At 42.3% G+C, this 21,341-nt stretch overlaps 1 protein-coding gene across 1 annotated transcript in view; it reads left to right on the top strand.

Moving 5' to 3' along the window:
• Positions 1-283: 283 nt before the first annotated feature.
• The window catches only part of ubxn4 (UBX domain protein 4), a 137,342-nt gene continuing 116,284 nt past the window's right edge, over positions 284-21,341 (top strand). The window contains exons 1-3 of the mRNA XM_030428494.1: positions 284-524; positions 1,341-1,443; positions 15,441-15,469. Coding sequence (XP_030284354.1) covers positions 443-524; positions 1,341-1,443; positions 15,441-15,469 — 214 coding nt within the window. The 5' untranslated portion in view covers positions 284-442. The remainder of the gene's footprint in view (positions 525-1,340; positions 1,444-15,440; positions 15,470-21,341) is intronic.

Below are 21,341 nucleotides of genomic sequence, written 5' to 3'. Positions count from 1 at the left end.
TTACCTGCCATGTTTCCCCTTAATCGCGTAAAATTTACAATGGCTATAATTTTGCTAGTTAACTACGAAAGTAGTAGTAGACTCTAATTCCATGTTTGTGAAATCCAGAAATCCCAAAGCGCCGAATGTTTCATAACCCCCCTCTTCCACCCTTCTATAGATTTCTGTACTGTAGATTTGTGTACTGGCTTGTACACTCGGACATGAAATGAAGTGACCAATAATTGACAGTGGAGGGCGCCACTACGCTTCGTAGCGCACAGTTTGCCGAAACGACATTCGAAGAAGAAGTGTCTGAGCCCCTATCACTGTGCAGCAGATCAGCACAGTGCTCAGTGTCCAGGTTAGGAAATAGAAAGAAGCAGCTTCGTTTAATGAATTGACGTAGCTTCGCTGGTAAACATCGTCACAAAACCAGGGACAGATATCACCGCTTGTAAAAATGCTTTGGTTTGAGGGCTCAATTCCCGATGCAATAATTTCGGCTAAACAGCAGAGTTGCGTGTTTGTCGTTGTCATTTCAGGTGGGTTATCTCTTTTTCTACTAGCCAGCCAGCTAACTCTACCGTGCATTGGCACCAAGTGTTATCGAAACGATAGCGTTAGCATGCTAGCCTTTTAGACGTGGTTGCTATGCTAAGCCTTTAGCCAGCCAACAAAATATATTCACTGAATAAAGTGATTAAAATACTCAGTGAGGATAATGTCAAGAAAACACAACACACTCGAGAATGATGTAACGTGAACAATAACATGTTGTTATTAGTGCTGGTTAGTGGCCTATGTGATGTTGTTAAAAGTAGAAATGGCAGTGTCATACAACTGCGCCTAGTGTCCCAAATAGCCTATCCAGATTAATCTAACGCCAAAAAAGCACATGCTAATTGATTTTGGCCATCCAGCAAAATGTATAACAAATCGCTTGTTGATGTGACATTATAAACAGGATGAGAAAAGTCGTTTCACACTTCAAATTATGGCCTATTAATAACATTTTAGTAAGATGAATAAAAATGCCATTTTTTTGTTATTTCATTAATGCATTTACCTATAGCTGTTTCACAACTTCAGCTTTAAGCTATCCAACTTTTGAGAAAATGGCTTGATACAAACTATATGTATTGCAATTAAATAACGTAACTGTAATAATGTTATCATTATTATTATTATTTTATTTTATTGTCTACTTAATTGTTTTATTTATAACTTAATGTCTCTTGTTTCCATTCATGCTATATTTCTGTTTCTACTTTGCATGGAGCATCTGGAACAAAAACAATTTCCCCCCGGGGATTAATAATAAAGTATTCTGATTCTGAACTGTGCTGTGCTGTTCTCAGGGGAAGATGAACAGTCAGCGCAGTTGATGTCCAGCTGGGAGGAGGACAGTGTTTCAGAGGCGGCACAGAACTGTTGTGTGGCTATCAAAGTTGATGCTAAGAGGTACTCATGTCTTAAGGGTCATTCTATGTGAACTCACCCAGAATTCATAACTTTTTTATATTATTACACTATATATTTTTTGTATTATAGTGTCACCAAATTACTTATTTGTCATCGGGTTGGGTTGAAATTATTCCCATACATTCAAAAACCCTAAGAATAGGCCTACTTGGCAACATGTATTCACATTAATAGTTGATGTAGAATTGTTACAATAATCCAAAAAATAAGAAAATAAAAGATTCAAATGAACAATCTTATTGAGGTATTGATGTAGTTCTATCACAGTTAGAAACTATTTGGTCCGGCATAAAAAATGTCCCACAGGTCATGCAAAATATAGCTTTGGAGCTGAAAAACCTACTTTTCTATCCTATTTTGACTGTAGATTTCACCAAGAAAGATTATTTCAATTTCCTTGAAACTTAAAAAAAAAAAACTTTTTTCTTTTTTCCAAGTGTTAAAACTCATTACAGAAATGCAAATAAATTACAAGATTTTATATTACTCCATTTTCACACCTTTTGCAAATGTTAAAGCCCATACTTTACCATACCTTTAAATAGTGAGTGAAACGCCCCTAACTAATATACATTCACACTGACTGCATGAACTTGATCACAGAAAACTCAGCAAAAAAAAGGGCAAAAAAAAAAATGCCATACATCCAAGTTCTTGCTGTAGAGGTTGAGACAAGAAAAAAGTTGTTTGGTGGACGCAGTACAGCAACCCTTACTTTCGGGGTCCACCACCGGGTTCGGGGATTGCCGCCGCGACAGGCACCGGAGACCTTACGGCCACAGCTCCGGACAGCCGCGTCAACAATGGAGGTGGAGAACATGGTCCATTCGGACTCAATGTCCCCAGCCTCCCTCGGGATCTGGTCAAAGCTCTCCCGGAGGTGGGAGTTAAAGATCTCCCTGGCAGAGGGTTCTGCCAGACGTTCCCAGCAGACCCTCACGATAGGTTTGGGCCTGCCAGGTCTGTCCAGCTTCCTCCCCCGCCAGCGGATCCAACTCACCACCAGGTGGTGATCAGTTGACAGCTCAGCCCCTCTCTTCACCCGAGTGTCCAAGACATACGGCCGGAGGTCAAATGACACGACCACAAAGTCGATCATTGATCTCCAGCCTAGGGTGTCCTGGTGCCACGTGCACAAATGGACACCCTTATGCTTGAACATGGTGTTCGTTGTGGACAAACTGTGACTAGCACAGAAGTCCGGTAACAAAACACCACTCGGGTTCAGATCGGGGAGGCTGTTCCTCCCAATCACACCCCTCCAGGTAACACTGTCATCGCCCACGTGGGCGTTGAAGTCCCCCAGGAGAACGACGGAGTCCCCGGTTGGAGCACTCTCCAGTACCCCTCCCAGGGACTCCAAGAAGGCCGGGTACTCTGCACCGCTGTTCGGCCCATAAGCCGAGACAACGGTGAGAGTCCTATCCCCGACCCGAAGGCGCAGGGAAACGACCCTCTCGTTCACCGGGGAGAACTCCAACACATGGCGGCTGAGCTGGGGGGCTATAAGCAAGCCCACACCAGCTCGCCGCCTCTCGCCACGGGCAACTCCAGAGTAGAAGAGAGTCCAGCCTCTCTCAAGGAGTTGGGTTCCAGAGCCCAGGCTGTGCGTGGAGGTGAGCCCGACTATATCTAGTCGGTACCGCTCAACCTCCCGCACCAGCTCAGGCTCTTTCCCCCCCAGTGAGGTGACATTCCATGTCCCCATGGCTAGAGTCACCATCCGGGGATTGGGCCGCCATGGCCCCCGCCCACGACTGCCACCCATATCCCTCTGCACCGGCCCCTTCTGAACCCTCCCGCGAGTGGTTAGCCCACGGGAGGGCGGGCCCACGTTGCTCGTTCGGGCTGCCCCCGGCCGGGTCCCGTGCGCAGAGACCCGGCCACCAGGCGCCCGCCTGCGAGCCCCAACCCCAGGCCTGGCTCCAGGGTGGGGCCCCGGTGACGCCGATCCGGGCGACGTGCACGTCCTTGGTATTCTTGCTTTCATCAGGGGCGAGTGAACCGATCTTAGTCTGACCCGTCACCTAGGACCTGTTTGCCTTGGGAGACCCTACCAGGGGCATTAAGCCCCGGACAACATAGCTCCTAGGATCATTCGGGTGCTCAAACCCCTCCACCACGATAAGGTGCCGGTTCAAGGAGGAGTGATTGAGATCCTGACCCACCAAACATCCAAGAAAGTGACAAAGTTACGTTTTTCACTATAAATTACATAATTACATAATTGCCATTAGTAAACTGGTCGTTGTCTGACTCCCTCACTCATGTAGATGGAGGCTTTTTCTGGGGGAAAGTTCACTGAAGTCTCGGTCTGGCGGGCTGACGGTCGTGGAGATTTTTTTTCATCACAAACACTGTGAGTTAAAGTTTTTTGCTGGTGACAGACGCTGTTTTTCGGGCATAAATGTGACGAGGAGTAGGTAGGACAGGCGGGAGGACAGACGCTTCTCCACGTACAGCTGTGGTATTTTTTTCCTCGTTGCCAAAGACAGTTACAGTAACTGCGTTACCCCAGTTTGGTTCTGTAACGTTGCTTTGTGGGACATTTCTCTGTAGTAAGTTGATTGAGGGACCATCCGATAGACACGACCTCCATATGCGCAGCCAGCTCATCTATTCACACTGGTTCAGTTTGCCAATACTGCGCCTCTGATACTATCAGACGAGTATCATATTTAAATGTTATATAAATAAAATGTTTAATAAAAAGAAAGTTGGAACTTTTAATGAAGTTTAATCTAACTAACGTTATCATTAACTACCATTAACGGCTAACGATAGTTTTGAATTGTTCTGTAGGTCTTTATGGTTGTATTGTAGGTATCGATGGAGGTTGGTTGAACTACAAATAAACTTATTAGTGCAGTGACTTATTTTAGACAGAAACATTTTTACATTTAGATCAGCCAGCGGTCACTTCGCACTTGCGCAATTGGCATTATGGACACAGAGAGGTGAACATCTCCTCCAGCTCTGACTACAGCTGGGAGGGACTGCTGAGTGAGGACTGGGTCGCCTGTGAGTGCTTTGGGACGGGAGAGGGGCCACGGCAGCACCCGCGACGATGAAAATATAATTTATCGGACAGCCCTAGTGTGCGCCCTCCAGGTAGTATCAGTCAGGTTTTTGGTTTTTTGCATTATGGTTTTTTCTTTTTTGCAAATTAAGTCCTCATAAATAATTGGCGGGGGGTATGGTTTTAATTTATTTTACACAAGTTTGCAGTTTCTTATTTCTCCAGCTTTTTCTGTTGGCAGTGTTTCCCCGAGGATGGAGCTGTAGCAGCGCTGTTGTCACATGTGCATAAAAAATGTTGCACATTCACCAAGTGCATCATCCTGGAGGTTTCTATGTGCCTGCCCAACAGCAAGGGGGCTCTTGAGGCCTTTGTACATATAAGTTCATATGAGGTGTGATTTTAAATTGACATTGACGGTAACGCATGTGTCCTAAGGTGAACTCAGGGAGGACAGAAACCTCCCGTGGAGCAGAATGGCAAAAGCTTGCTTGATCTTGATTTTCAATATGAATACAGACCGTGAAAGCGATGCCTCACGATCCTTCTGAACTCTGGTTTTAAGCAGGAGGTGTCAGTCAATTTTCCGATAACCCTGCTAATGAACACAATGTCACCAGCTGAGGAAAATTACATTGTTCCTGCAAATGTGCATCTCTTAGTTCATGTCATGGATTCCCTCGAAAAAGACAAAATCTAAAGCAAAGTGTCTTTTTAATTTGTGAAACCTGGGTCACCTATTAGCCCAGTTAGTAGAGTTGGTATCCCATGTACAGAGGCTTTCCCCTCGCTGCAGCCGCCCAGGGTTAGAGTCCAACCTGGGACCTTGGGCACTTGTGTAAAATTTGACTATCACGCTAAGAATTGGTACTGCAGTCGGTTGACTGTGACATCGAGCCTAATGGATGTCTCTGCGACCCTCCAAGGGTATGCCTCCCCAGACCAGCACTAACACACTCTCAAATCAGTCATGCTAGATGAATTTACAGGCAGCATAATGTTGTCCACCATTGTTTGTTCACACAGAACCAAGCAGCTCTGTTGTAGAGATGCACCAGTGTGGCAATTGATACAGCAAGCTGGCACTGCAGATCCTCAAACCTAAACCATCATGCATCCTAGAAAGTGACAAAGTAAAATTTTTTGCTCTTTTTTTAAAAGTATTTTTAGCCTTTATGGCTTTATTGACAGTACAGTTGAAAAGGGTGACAGGAAACAGGGCGAGAGAGAGGGGGAGTGACACGCAGCAAAGGGACCCAGGCCGGGAGTCGAACCCAGGTCCGCTGCAGAGCCTCAGCGCATGGGACGCTCACTCTACCAACTGAGCTAAATGTCACGCAAGCTGTGTGGTACCGACGTAAATGGTCAAACTAATTAGTTGTGATACCTCTGGTTGTGGCAACAGATGTAAGGCACTGCCGACACAGAACACGTGTTTGATCAATTTCATCCTTCTTGTAGCAGAAATAATTCCAGATCATTGACATTGCTTTTCTTTTTGGCACCAAGTCTTCGTTTTTGGTGATTTTCTCTTGTTTGTTGCTCATTTTTCAATGTTGTTACTAGCGACTCACTCCATGTCCAGGGGCATGGTCTGCTTCGGCACACTGATTAAGAACTAATGTGTTTGGTGGATCACTGCGCATGCAGAGTCTGCATGCACAGTGTGTTTCAGGTACCCTTGAAACTAGATGAGTTTATTTGCCTCCTACATCACCCTGCGATGTGACTATTTCGCACACGTACATTGCGATGACGATGCTCAAACAATATATTGTGCAGCTCTAGTCTTTACTTCTACTTTGAAATCGCCAACTTTCCCTCCGGACACGCCATAGCTGCAGCTTAGCTCTGCTAGTTTGTGTGTGTGTGAGGCTGCTATGTGTTCAGTGAGTAGCTTCAGTTTATAACGCGCCACATTTATTTGTCGGTAACGGCGTTGTAATGATGGAAGTAGTAATAAGTTAGATTACCTGTCACTGAAAAAAAGTAACGGTGTTCGTAACGCTGTTTATTTTAATGCTGTTATTCCCATCACAGACATGTGAGTCTGTGTATAGCCAGCCGAAGTGTGTGAGACGCAGACCACGCTTGGTACCTCCATATCATCCACTGCTTTTTTCATATTTCTTACATTGTCACATAAAATGACGTGGACACGTTGCTTGTCTATTTCACAGTATTTAGCATCTCCACGATTGCCTGTTTTACATGCTCTGCTGTGTGAGACCCACCAAACTAGTGTGCATACCGGCACGTTGTAACTCTAAAGTGGAGTCAATGTAATGTAATACCGAGATGGTAGGGCATACCATATATTCAAAAACTCTAGGTAACGAAGAAAACCTTGATCCTCAACCACGGAGATGAGCTGGTTATCCAGAGGGATGAATTAAATTACCTTCTCTGTAATATTTGTGGCCATGTGGCTGTCTTGAGGATATTTCTCTTTCCTTTTGAGAGTATCCGTAAGTGTTTGTTGCTCTGGTGTCTTTGCCTCTATTGCTTGAATGAACTTGTTGTGTTTCTTTGAGTGTTTGTTTTTTTATGTGCCGAGGAGTATTAAATGCAGCTATTTTGTTACCCCTTCACGAAACGGTCGTATTGCAGCGACTGCTTTCACTTCCTAATTTAAGTTATTTCTACATTGCAGACCTTTTATCCACAGGTTTTGCCAGATGTAATGTTACGTGTGTGTATGCATTCTGCCACAAATTGTGCTCTGATGTTAAAAACAAAACAAAAAAACCCCCAAAAATCGGCTTGGGTCCATGTTCAAAATTGCCCATCCCGATCAGTGGAAAAATGCCCATATCAGCCCCGATCCCAGTCCTGCAGATTGGATCGGGACATCCCTACTTCCAATACCAAATGTAAGAAATCCAAACCTATCAAAAATTTTCTCTAACTCAAAACTGAACACAGTTTTCAAGTGGGCATCTGACTCAGATGCCTGCATGATCTGAATAAGCTGTTTATTATTGTCTGATGCAGGTCTTACCTTTAAAAGATCTGGTTGTGATGAATTACGTTTCACACATACAGCTTACCCTGAGATTCCACCAGATAGGTGTCCACTCCAATCTGGTTTTGCTCCACCACCCGCCGTCCAGCAACCCCCACCAGCTGCAATTTTTGAGATTTTTGTGCTGCGGTCAACACTGAGTGTTTCTTTCTTTTTTTTTCTTTTTTTTTTTTAAAGGAACTGGATGTTATGTTGTTGTTTCAGTTCGTGACTTCCAGTCTGCTCTGTGCTCAAAATCTCAATCACATTTCCTCAATGGGCTTTACATCTGTACAGTGAGTGACATCCTCTGTCCTTAAACCCTCGATCCAAGTGAGGAAAAACTTGATGGAAAAAAAACCCTTTTAAGAGGGTAAAAAAAAAAAAAAAAATGATGGAAGAAACCTCAGGAAGAGCCACAGAGAAGGGATCACTCTTCCTGGACGGACTGACATGCAATAGTCACGTGGCAACTTATAATGTAAAAATTGCTAATAATGTAATAACGGCTCATAATGTAATAATTTAAATGTAGTAAAAGTTCATAATGTAATAATCGGCTAGCCGCTAATAATAGCCGCTAGCTAAAACATACACCATTATCCTACCAAACATCTTAATACATCATTTAAACAGATAAGGTGGATGGCTTGGTTTAACAATGATATTAATTGAACTTTAAAGGTCACAAATAGTGCTGCTTACCTACAATAGTCACAGTAGAAGTGAGCACAGCATTCTCAAAGGCAAAAAATAACTCATGGGTGCCACCTAGTGGCTCAATTTTATACATCAATAAAATGTGAGAATGCAAGTACTATTAAATGATACTTGGTTTCACTAATTTAGTTTACGAATGCACTGAAGCCCGTGCCTTTTGCTTTACTTGCAGCTTTATTTGAGAGGTAAAATGATGATAATGCAACACTTTTCTCAGAATATTCTGTTATTACATTATGAGCTGTAATTACATCATGAGCGGTATCAATAAGGCTCTTAATGTAATAAGTTATTACATTATACGCAAAGCCCTTATTACGTTATGCGTCCGTGATTTTATTACATTATGAACTTTTATTACATTTAAATTATTACATTATGAGCCGTTGCTACATTATTAGTTGCTACACATGTACAGAAAAGAACAACAAAATACAGTTTACAAGTTACATTGACAGAATGTCTGATACATATGTAAAGTGAGTTGATCCAGGAGACGACTGAGCAGGACTAGGCATCACCAAGTGGTGCCTGAGCCACACGACCTCCTGTCCACCCCGGTGACCTGGAAGAGGGCTAGCCGCACAAGATAATTAGTAATGGACAGAGAGATCAGAGTTAAGAGGCATCAAGATTTACAAATAAGGGCTTTGCGTATAATGTAATAATGTAATAACTTATTACATTGAAAGCCTTATTGATACCGCTCATTTACAAAAATATAGATATGAGGAGATGAAACAGAGGAGAGCAATGATCCAGCGGAGCCCAGGGTGTGACGATCCAGACCTGTCAGTATTTGGAGGCAGCAGGATCCAGGAGAGGTAGATGGTCCCAGGGGCCCGTGGTCATCAGAAGGGAGCCTGAATGAAAGAGAGGAGGAGAGGGAAAAAGCTATAGAGAGTTAAGCGAGCGACATAGCTTGCAGCTTGTCGGAACAGAAAACAAAAACAAACGTTAGAGAAATGTGATGTTGATCAGAATAAAAAGATTGTTTCTCGTTGGCAGGACAATGTAAAGCTAATACTAGAGGAACTCGCTGAGACTGACCCTCTGAAGAAGCTAGCAATCAACATCAAGGGCCAATTAAAACTGCAAGCAGTGATGAACAGGCCCTCGCAGTCCACGCGCGTCTGGGCATGCTGCCGTCCAAATGCGCTGCGGCTGAAGCCCTATTGCTTGGTCATTGTTTACGGAGGCGGCAACTGCCTGTGTTTGGGACAGTGTACGCGGGGAGTGAATATCAGCGTCTTCTCCCAACGTGTGTTTGAAACGCTATGTGTTGCCTCTGCCAGTATTAAGCGCTTTCAGGTAAAGTCAGAACAACTTCATGCAATCCACAGAAATGCCTTCTTTCAAAAATGTATTCATGGCTGTCTATCAATGTCTAGCTTTTGATCTAATTTCTGCTTTGTTTGCTAGTTTTTATTCCATGAAGTGCATGCTGCCACATTTTGAAGTTTCAGTAAAATCTGATAAATATGAGGCTGACTTCCTGGAATGGAATGGAATTATTCAGAGGTTATTCAGATAGGATACATGTGACTTGAAAGACAACAATGCCATCTAGTGGCAACTTGTATCACTCACACCATATTTTGAAGTGCTTCTGATCCAAATTGAGTGCTTCCTGTTGGATTTAGAGTATGGGTCTAAATTAGTTTTTTGTCCGTCTTGTCATAACACACATGCATGTCAAATTTTATTCATGTACGTGCATGTAGGAAGCCCAAATTGACTGAGATAAAACTTACTTCATTTGTCCAGTGGGTGGCGCTATGGATATGACACAGTATTGATGCACAGATCTATTCATGGCGACTCCCTCTAGATTCCTGAGAGATTTGGCCGAGATAGGAAATAGTATGAAGAAGTTATTAGGACTCGATGCTTCATGACGAAGGATTGGCATGGTCCGAGGAGTATACTGACAGACTGTGAAGTCTGTGGTGTCCAATCTGTAGGACAAAGACGTGAAAGTATGATGTCGGGCAATATTTCATGAAGGCCGCCAAATTCGAAATGGTCGACTTTGAATGAATGTCTATATGTATTCAGGGCATGACTGTCTACATTTATGAGGAATTCTGTGGAGATGGGGCATTGTATGTGGAAGTTATAAGGGCTTGATGCTTGACAGCAAAGGGGAAAAATGGCGCCCGCCATCACGCCCACCAGGTTTGACACAGAATGAATGATTTCCATAACTTTTGTTCTTATAGGCATGAAGATGAGACTGAGTGAATGTGAATACTGTGGTGTTTAAGCTCTGGGACAAGATAGTTTTCAAAGTAGGCAGGAATTTTTCAAAAACGCCGCCACACATCTTCACAGGTAGACCTGCGAGGTCCCTATTGTAATTGGAAGGAAAGAAATTTTCTTGTCCAAGTTTGAATGCAGTTTTGGATGCCTGAACATACCCAAAAACTCACCAAATTTGGAATATACGTCACATCCGGCGAAAATTACGATCCTGCATTGTCACTGGGCGGGGTCATGACCTGCAGGCTCTGTAGCGCCCCCTAATGTTCTTCCCTGCCTTCCACATGCGCGTAGACAAACGAAATTCGGTACGCAGATTCCTCATGACCAGACGCACAAAAAAGTCTGGGGGCCCATACTGTCACTCCAACAGGAAGTCAGCCATTTTGATGTGTGGCGGCATTTTTCCCAAATTCATGCCTACTTTGAAAACTATCTTGTCCAAGAGCTTAAACACCACAGTCTTCAAATTAACTCAGTTATCTTCTTCATGCCTTGAAGAACAAAAGTTATGGAAATCATTCAGCTGCGTCAAACTTTAGTGGGTGGGGCGGTGGAAACCATTTTTTCCTCACGCCGTCAAGCATCAAGGCTTTATAACTTCAACATACAATTTCCTATCCACACCAAACTGCTCATAAGTGTAGAGGCTGTCTCCCCGAATAAATCTCTGCATCAATACTAAGTCCGCCATTTTGCTTTTGGCCGCCATTTGGAAATATTGCCAATCATCGTACTTAAATTATCTCCTCCGACAGATGTAACACCACCGACTTCACAGTCACTCAGTATGATCCTCTGACCTTGAAGATGAAAAGTTATGGAAATCTTTATCCTACGTCATACCTGCTGGCCGTGGCGGTGCCCGCCATAAAAATCCTTCGTCATGAAGCATCGAGTCCTAATAACTTCTTCATACAATTTCCTATCTCGGCCAAATCTCTCAGGAATTTAGAGGGAGTCGCCATGAATAGATCTGTGCATCAATACTGTGTCATATCCATAGCGCCACCCACTGGACACAGGACGTCAGACAATCATCATCCAATTGACATGACGTTCACTGCTTGTTTTCTCCCCGTCATGACATGCTTGTAACAGGTGAGCGCGCAGTCCGACAACGCCGCAGCCCGACACGCGTGGACTGCGAGGGCCCGTACATCACTGCTTGCAGTTGTAATCTTATTTTATGAATTGCCAGACTTACAGTTAATGTCATTTATGTTCATTATTTTCACGCTGAATAAAATTGTAGTTAATGTGCTGATAGTTTTTTTCTACTACAAGCACTGAGCTTTTTACGGAAAATCAGGCTAGTTAATCATCTCTGAGAGCAAACAAGACAAATGAACAAAACAAGAAGACACTTGTCTCCTTGGATACAGATACAGAAGCTATAAAGCTCAGCAGCTTTTACAAAATATATATATATGATAAAAAGAAATAAATCATTTTAAGCTCCACATTCTGTCATCTAGAATTTATGCCATTACTTTTGATGATGTTTTAGTTTTCCGCCATGGTATCGTTTCAGTATCCGTGTCGAGATATTTTAGGCAGGTATTGTACCAAAGTCACAATTTTGGTCTCGTGACAACACTAGTCAGATCGGAGGTTATTCCAGAGGAAGGGAGCCCGAGAGGAAAAAGCCCTGCAGCCAGCTGACTTCCTCATAAACCTGGAGAGCATCATGTACGAGTTGGAATATATGGTGTAATGAGATCTGACATGTACGACGGGTCGAGGCCGTGTACAGTTTTGTATGTCATCATCAGCACCTTATAATGTATTGGGAGCCAGTGCGGAGATGCTAGGATTGGTGTAATATGGTCATATTTTCTTGTATGCGTTAAGACTCTAGCTGCAGCATTCTGAACCATCTGAAGACTTTTAGTGCTCTCACGCGGAAGCCCCGAAAACAAGACATTGCAATAGTCCAGTCTCGATGAAATAAAGGCATGAATCAGGACCTGTGCGTCCACCGTCAAGAAGCTATATTGCGCCGGTGGAAGAAATCTATCTTGGTAACTTCTTTGATGTGCTGATCAGAAGAGAGGGTAGAATCAAAAGTAACACCTCGATTCTTGACAGTTGAACTTTGAGAAATAACACAGTATACGAGAGTTACTGTCACCTTATCAATAGGGGTGGGTAAAAATATCGATTCATCAATGCATTGCAATATATTTTTTCCCATTTCAATATCGATTCATAAAATCCTCTGAATCGATTCAGGCAAGCGACCACCCGCTGTCCCTCGCTGGACCTTTTGGTCCCCGCCTCCAGCAGCTGGAAGCTTCTTACCCGCGATCTCGCTCGAGGGTTGGAGGTTGATGCGCCGTGGAAACACCGTCGGAGCTGTGGAGGCGAGTAGCCGATGTCTTACGCACCGCTCTTTCAGAGACAGTAAACTCCCAGCGCAGCCGGTCTCACCCTGGCCGCTGCACCGTGCGCCCGCAAGTAGCACTCTCCTCCGGGGAGAGAGGGGGGGTCAGTGTCAACGTTTACCCCCTCGTGTCTAGCCAGAGGGCGGAGAGACTGGGGTCATTTCTATGTTTATGTCAGACAAAAATGTACCATGCAGTCCCAGAAACAATGGTACTTTCTCAGTTTAACTATTGTTTCACTATTTTATAACTAAACACATTGAGTACCTGTGTTTACATTTCAATTCGGACTAGAAATTCCTGGAGGACAGATTTATAATTTAAGATTACTTTTTTTAATTAAAAAATTATCAACAGGTACTCTAAAGAATTATTTGTTTATTACTACTTATTACTGAATCGATATCGAAGCATTTGAGTCAATATTGAATCGAATCGATATTGAATCAAATTGCGACCTAAAGAATCGAAATCGAAATCGAATCGAATCGTGAGGTTCTTAACAGTACCCAGCCCTACTTATCAACATGGTGTCTCAATGACCGCCATCTCCGTTTTATCCAAATTTAGGAGCAGGAAGTTTTCTTTCCTGCTCCTAAGTTTTCTTTCATTCATTTCCTCACCCTGTACAAGCAGGTCTCTAATTTTATGATTTGAGATTTACCATCAGCTTTTATGGGCACATACAGCTGAGTGTCGTCTGTCTCCAAATTATTTGGCCGAGAGCTGAAATATATAGAGAGAAGAGCAAAGGGCCCAGAACAGAGCCGCGGTGAAAGCCATACTTCACATCGGTAAAAATTGATGAGGTACTTCTGTAAGAAACACATTGTGTTCTTTCGGACTTATCTGAACGAGTCACAAGATCTGCAATAAATCCACAGAATTCTTCTAGGAATTGGGAGTAAGGCCCTGGAGGTCTTTCCAGTACAACCAGATGAAAGCCTGTTCGATGGACAAGGCCAATAACTATTTGATGAAGATAGTTTTAAAATGTCGAAGGTCTACGCATCTGCGCTGGAGGGCTCCAGACTGCCACAGCTTGGATGGAGCAGATATGCAGGGCAGCGGACCCAGTGGAAGTTAACACATCCACTGTGACTCCAGTGAAACCTAACAGATCGACTGCTGTCGCAGAGCCGCAATGCAGCTGACACGTATCTGGTGGAACTGAGGGGTAAGACTTCAGCAAAAAGCAACAGTACTGTTGTAATGACTGATACTGGCTGTTGCACTTCAGGAGAGGTTCACCTTTTATGAGCAATATGGATACAAGTGATTGTATCAGTGTATTTTGGTCAAGATTAAAGGGTTTTGGGTATAATTGATGGTGTCTCGATACTATTCCACATCTCTGGCTGCAGGCCATGGGGGCCTGGCCAATTTGCTATTTACTTACTTACTTAAGTGAGACTGCCTTACACCAGTCTCTGAAATCAGTCTAAGGAAATATTGCCCCATTACTCAATGCAGAATTCTTTCAGCTGTGAGATGTTTGAGGAGTTTCTTACATGTACAGCCCGTTTTAAGTCACCCCACAGCATATCAATGAGATTAATATATGGGCTTTCACTGGGCCATTCCAGGACGCCATTTGTAAGCTTTTAATTAGAGTGCACCATATACTAGTAATTGTTTGCACTACTGATCTTGGGACCTGTAACTGCTTTAAAAATGCTCCAAGTGACTTCCCTAACTTGCTCAAATCAATAATGTGCTCTTTCTGATCAGTGCTGAGCTCCTCAGACTTTCCTATTGTAGTTTTTTGTTGCTGAGTCTACTGGCTGTGTCTCCAAGAGGGCATGCTACGAAGCATATTTGATTTGCACAACTTTTCTTTGCATTTATATTTTCGAACCAGCGGTTCTGGTCATATTTTCAGAAGACCTATAATAAATCGCTATTTGAATCAAAGATTATACATGTTTTTTTGCGACAATGTAGTATGTGTTCTACTCACAGAAAAATGTGTTGTAGAAATCATTATGTATGGTGAAAACAAAAACAAAAAATAATAATTATAACAGTTTCTTAATGCTCAATCTTGTACCATTGGTTAATGCTTGTTATTGTACTGACTAATGTTAATTGAATCTTTATACTGTGGAAAAAAAGTATACATTTGTTCATAAAATTGTATTTATTTTTTTTAAATCCCTTATTTAAAATGTTGCCAATGAGACAAAGTAGAAAAATCCCTTACTAAAAGTATTTAGAGTGGAACTATTGGATTTTAATAGGTCCCATTAATAGAAATTCTTACATTAATACTTTTCAAGAAAATCCATGACATGAACTGGGAGGTCCAGGTTAACTTGGTGTGGGCTGACCGTTCTGCTTGTTCAGAATTCTTTCTTACATTGTCCCATTTGTTTTCATAAATATGAAGGGCTCTCCGTGCCCTGGATTGTTTTTCTGTTGTACAGTACACCTGCATTCTGTGCTCCTGTCTGCTAATTCCCAGAAAACTTCATCTTGATCGAACCAACAACTTATTTAGTGACACAAATACATTAAGATAAGAGATGCATTAATGTATGTGGACTTAAACCATGTGAATTTTTTTTTCTTTTTTTTCCAACAGTGAGACATGTGTGCAGTTCTCCGAGATATGTATCCTTTTTTGGTGTTCTAGATATTGACCATTTCCTCTTTGGCTTAATAAGTGGGGCACTACAACAGATAGAAAGTCTACATTATCAAAATCACAATGGGCAATAGAATGAAACGGTCACACTAAAACTTGATGTTGGCACACTTTCAAAATATGGTTGGTCAATAGGATAAATATATTGTCTATCGTTGGGGTCAATCAACAGCTAGTTGGTTCGTTGGAGCCGATATTACCGCCTAATTTTTACTTTATTTTACTAGATTAATGGTGCACCTCTGTGAAAATTTCAGTCAATAGATAATAAACCTGTAAGGGCCCAAAAGTCTGTGGTTTCTTTAGCTTATCTATGTAATTCTTAGTGCTGTATCGTAGGCAACAGTATTTGCTTCAGTTGTCTCATTTCTCGTCAATATTTCTTTACAATTCCACCCGACATGTAGGACGCAAAACGCAATGTGGTGCCTGTACAGGGTCGGTTTCATGTTAGATCACGTCAGTCGGTCAGGTTCACATACAGGACAATAACTGGGCTATTGCTATATTTAAGACAAAATAACATGTCGATTGGTTAAGGTATTTCAGCTGGTGAGAGAGGTTAAACAGATCAACTAGAAAATTGATAGCAACTTTCGTGGTAAGAACGATGGATTACATGTTTTATGGTCGGGTTGGGTGGTATATTGACTGTCAAAGGGATATCAATACATTTTCAAATGATCAAAAGAAAAAGACAGTGCTGGTGTATGTCAGTTTAGTTTGATGTTGCGTTACATAACCAGTTTCTTCTTTGAAGCCATGCCAATTTACATCTCTTCTTTCTCGCACCCCAGCTGTCCCTCTTTGTGCAAACCTAACCCCAATCGCTCAGATTTTCTTGAACATTAACGCTAGGGTCTACAATCCTGGAGAGCTAGCAAGAGAGTTAGCAAGATTTGAAAATGGCGCCTCCTCTAAGTTCCAACCCCCCCTCCCCATCCCGTCAGTGCTCCGTCCGTACCGTACTGAGCCAGGGCGGACTCAAACCGCAACCAGTGGGGATTGCCGGAAGGCGGAGCAAAACCGGATCAGAGCCGCTACGCAGCAGACCCCTATCCAGTGGAAATTGGGCCGACTCATTAGCCATTCTCATGGCTAAAAACAACACACAAAGAAGCTAACGTTAGCATTTGGCTAATACGAGCTACAAACATAGCCAAGTCATGAAAATAACAAATCCCCTTAAAACAAACAAATAATTACCTGTCCAACAAAAAGAGAGCAACCTCTGCATCACTTTTCAAGCCCTTTCACATGCCCCAGGTGTCTCCACTGCTCAAACGCCGCACCGATGTTGACTCGGTCGACTTCTTTCTTTATCCAGAGCCTTTTTCGTTGCAGCCTTCTCTGCCTCAGGCTTTCTTTTCCTTGCCTTTTTAGCGGGGTGAGCTGTTACAAGTAACGCTGGCTGCATTTTCTCTGCCATTGTAACCAAATGAACGTTTTCTCCTGTAACTCCGTATTTCTGCAGAGGAGTGTGCTGAATATTTCCGGCATCAGTGAAACGTAACGTGTGCACGCGCGGAGGAGGGAGGGACAGAACTAGACATGAAGGCATCTGACCAATCTGTGCATCTGACCAATCCGTGCTATCCGGGCCGGATGGCACGGATTGGTCAGCTTTTTCTCAGTCCTACAGCTGCCACAGAGGTCCGATTATTTTCGTTCCTTTTTCTGAATACATAATGTATTGACTAATCTCAGGATAGCAGGATCATTTCACCCAGTATAACAAAATGTGTTTCTGAACAACATTACAGAACCTAGCTTTAAGAGAGAAACATCTCCGATACTCTGTCTTAGTTAGTCTGTTATTCATATGATGCATGTGCAATGCAATCATCTGTCAATACGATGAATGAAATAACCACAGTAGCACAAGTGCATGACAGATGTTTCACTACATGTGTGAGATACAGAGCTTCTTGTTGGTATGAGGTGAGAGTTTGTGTGTGAGATTAATCAATAGTCAATAGGCGGCGGCGGCAGTAGCTCAGTCAGTAGAGACTTGGCTTGGGGACTGGAGGGTGGCCGTTTCAAGTCCAGCTACAGACCACAATATGGAAGTGGACTGGTAGCTGAAGAGGTGCCAGTCCACTTCCTAGGTTACTGCCGAGGTGCCCTTGAGCAAGGCACTAAACCTCCTATGTTTGCTCCCCGGGCGCTGACATAGCAGCCCACTGCTCCTAGCTTGTTTGTGTATGTGTATACTTAGAATGTGAAGCTAGTGATGGGTTAAATGCAGAGGACAAATTTCGGGTGTGTTTACATGTTTATTTACACTATTACACTTTACACTATTATACTTTCAACTTCTAATCTATTGTGCATCAGAGAGACAGCAACTGGATAGGGGCGACGTATTGGTTTATAAAAATTCAGTGCAATGACAATACACGTATAAAACGGACAAAGTCTCTCATTTCTTGCTGCGTGCATGAAAAAATAAGTAAGTTTTATTATTATGTATCTTATTCTTCATTTTTAAGGGGCCAGACACTAATGTTTTTTGATGACAGAAAAACAGGACTTCACTTTTTTTCATGGCATCAAGGAAATGCTTAGTTCTTGGCATCTTTCTGACTCGCATTGATTCTGGTGATACCATTTACAAGTTTGCCTCACCGTTTACCCTATTACCCTATTCTGTACATGTGGCATCTATTGCATGTCGGTCCTTCCTGGGAGAGGGATTCTGCTCTGTGGCTCTTCCTGAAGTTTCTTCCATCGTTTTTCCTCACTTGATTCAAGGGTCTAAGGACAGATTGTAAAGCCCATTGAAGCATTGTGATTGCGATTTTGGGCTATATAAATAAAATTGATTTGATATTTAACCTCAACCTCCTGTGTACCTTAGCCCTAAGGTATGTGACTAGATTTAGGACCCATCACTGCACCTTGTACAGCATGGTGGGATGATCATCCCTCACTCTGACAGGCTATGACATCGGTACATCTTAAATCTACAAAATTATACTAGGCAAATTTCTGATTTACAACTGAAGTTTTACCCATTGCGAAACATTCATAAACACAGGTCGCAAAAATGGCTTCTGTCAGATCAGAGTCTGGCAAATCAAGCCTGTTCTGCTATGGTCCTTCATCCTGGTTGATTTCTTATATGGTTAAATTAATTTTAATTACGCCTATATAATGTGACAAACAAGCTATTGATTTATTTCTGACCCTTATCTTCCACTGGATTACCGTATAGTTGTGTCAAAAGTTTACACTTGTAAAGAAAATGTCAATCATGGCAGTTTTAAGTTCCAATGATTTCTAGGACTCTCATTTTTCTGCTATGGAATGAATGGAACACATACTACTTTGTCCCAAAAAAACACTCATAAACTTTAGTTCAATAATTACATTTTTATAGGTCTTCTTAAAATATGGCCAAATATACATACAGCAACTTGAACGATCTGCTGTGTTTTACATGAGGCAACATAAGTAGCTTTCTCCTCTGAGTCTGGCTCTGTGGCAGGGCTGGGTGTTATAGACCTAAAATCTTAAGTTATTGCATATAATTTTAAAGCAGAATGGCCATAGACGATATATCTTAGTATTTTCTACACAGTTGGCTAAATGCTCAGTTGTGCATAAACCCGGTTTTATCAGTCCTAAAGTGAAAGTAGACTGTCTCAAAATAAAAATACTGTTTCTTTACTTTGTCTTTGTCATCAATTGCTGCTAAGCAAAAGCATTCAAAGTACTATTAGTTCCAAATAGTACTCAGCTGATGTCCTAAATATATTGTTTTGTTTTTTTTACTGTAAATATCTTATCAAATCAGAAAGTACATAGAGTAGGCAAGAAACTGTGCACTAAAATATTGCACGTTAGAGGGGACAGGCAGCACCTTAAACAGAACCTGTGGCTACTCAAACTGGAACCTTGTCAAAACCTCTAAAAGATCCAGAGCAGACAGATAAGGGGAAAAACTGAAAGACTTAAAACATTGTCATTCCTTAAGTCGTGGGAATATCTGAGAAAGTCAGGACGATCTTCGATACACATCATATCCCGGTTTTCTTCAAACCTAGCAACACACTGAGGCAAACTTGTCCTTCCTAAAGACAAAACACCAAGGCATAAAAACAAGTCCAGTTGCCTAAAATATAGCACTTAAAATTATCATTACATGGATGACTAAGAACCTTCATCAACATTGTGAGTGACAAATATTAATTCTGGCTTTTTTTCATGATACCTGTTTCAATCTATCAGTACATGTTAAAGCGTTTCCAATTTATTCCAGGATCTTGCCTATTCTATACAGGGTCTGATTTGATAACATACATTTTACAGTAAAAAAAACAAAAACAATATACTTCAAGTACTATTTGGTTATAGAAGTACTTTCAATGCTTTTAATCAACAACAAGAGATGATAATGACAAAGTAAAGAAACAGTAATTACATTTTGAGACAGACTACATTCACTTTCGGACTGATGAAATTGGTATTCGGATGGTTCTGGGACAGTGGTGAAAAGGTTAGTCTGGAGTCCTGGATTTCAGTCCATTTTATTAAATCTGGGACATCTCAAAGGTGACTTTGACTTACAACTGAACATATATATTTTTGTATTTTGAGATATATATTTTCTATGGCCATCCTGCCTGGAAAATGATATAACTTACATTTTTGATAACACACAGCCCTACCGCAGAGCCAGACTCAGGGGAAAGGCTATTAATGTGCCTTATGTAAAACACAGTTTTGTTTTGACAACTTGTAAACTCGTTAATGGAGACTAGCTTTGAAATTGGTGCCAAGGTGCCATGTTTTTGTTCGATGTCTCTCACTCATATGTGGGTTCAACCCAGCTTTGAGGTAAGAGAGGGCTCTGGTTCAGAGTCGTACATTACTGTGTTCTTTTGCTATCGGCCATAAATTGTTGGACCTGTGAAGACCTCTACCCCACTGTAACAACTCTGATGCACCAAATATTTCACATTTTAATGTTCATTTTAAAGTACATTTTTACTTCCTTAAACAGAAGCCCTTTTCAGATAGAAAAGGCAGCACATTTGCTCCAAGGTAAGGACGGCAATGTGTCGGCCTGTCTTTCTAAAACCGAGGCATAATATTCCTCCTTTTCCAAAAGCCGCCTCTGAGGTAGGCATAAACATGTGACGTGACGTGAAGCTTGAAGTTGGGCTGTGAACAATGAAAACAAATTTGTCTTCAAAATAAGAGCTTTACATTGCATCCCATTGGAGTTTAGAACTGGGTTCTTAGTGGGGGGCTTTTAATTTGAAAGTAGCAACCGTCCTTAGCTTGCCGACACAACAACAAGCTAACACAACCAAACAGCTACAGAGACCGAAGAGACGCTAGCATCTCCTGGATCTCAGCGGCAGTTGCTCATCTTAATGTCCGCGGATTAAATGATGGACCGACTGCTGTGATCAGCTGTTTCCTGGTTTTAACACTCCCCGGCTGTGGGTCGCACAACAGTGCAGGTCATTGACACCTCTGCCCACCTCACGCAGAGGCCAGCACATTGCTGCCTCGTTTTTAGATAGCAGGCGAGGGGGAAATAAGTGTACCCGCCGAGGCGGAGATTGGCGGACCAAAACAGACCCCCAATTTGCCGCCTTCTGTCTAAAACCGTGGACCAAGCTGCCAAAAGGACGGGCAAATTGGCGGCTTGGTGCTCTGTCTAAAAACGGCTAGAGAAAAGCCGCACTAGGCTTGCGTAAAGAAGAGCAGTGTAGGTGAAAACAGTACAGGAAAGAAATGCAGTGGATTACAGTGAAGACAACCAGTGCATTACAGTAAAGGAGAATAGGGTGGATTATAGTAACACTGGAGGAAGGTCAAGAA

The sequence above is a fragment of the Sparus aurata genome, chromosome 9, assembly GCF_900880675.1.
Source record: "Sparus aurata chromosome 9, fSpaAur1.1, whole genome shotgun sequence".
NCBI classification, from domain to species: domain Eukaryota; kingdom Metazoa; phylum Chordata; class Actinopteri; order Spariformes; family Sparidae; genus Sparus; species Sparus aurata.
This window is presented reverse-complemented; position numbering and strand designations above follow the sequence as displayed.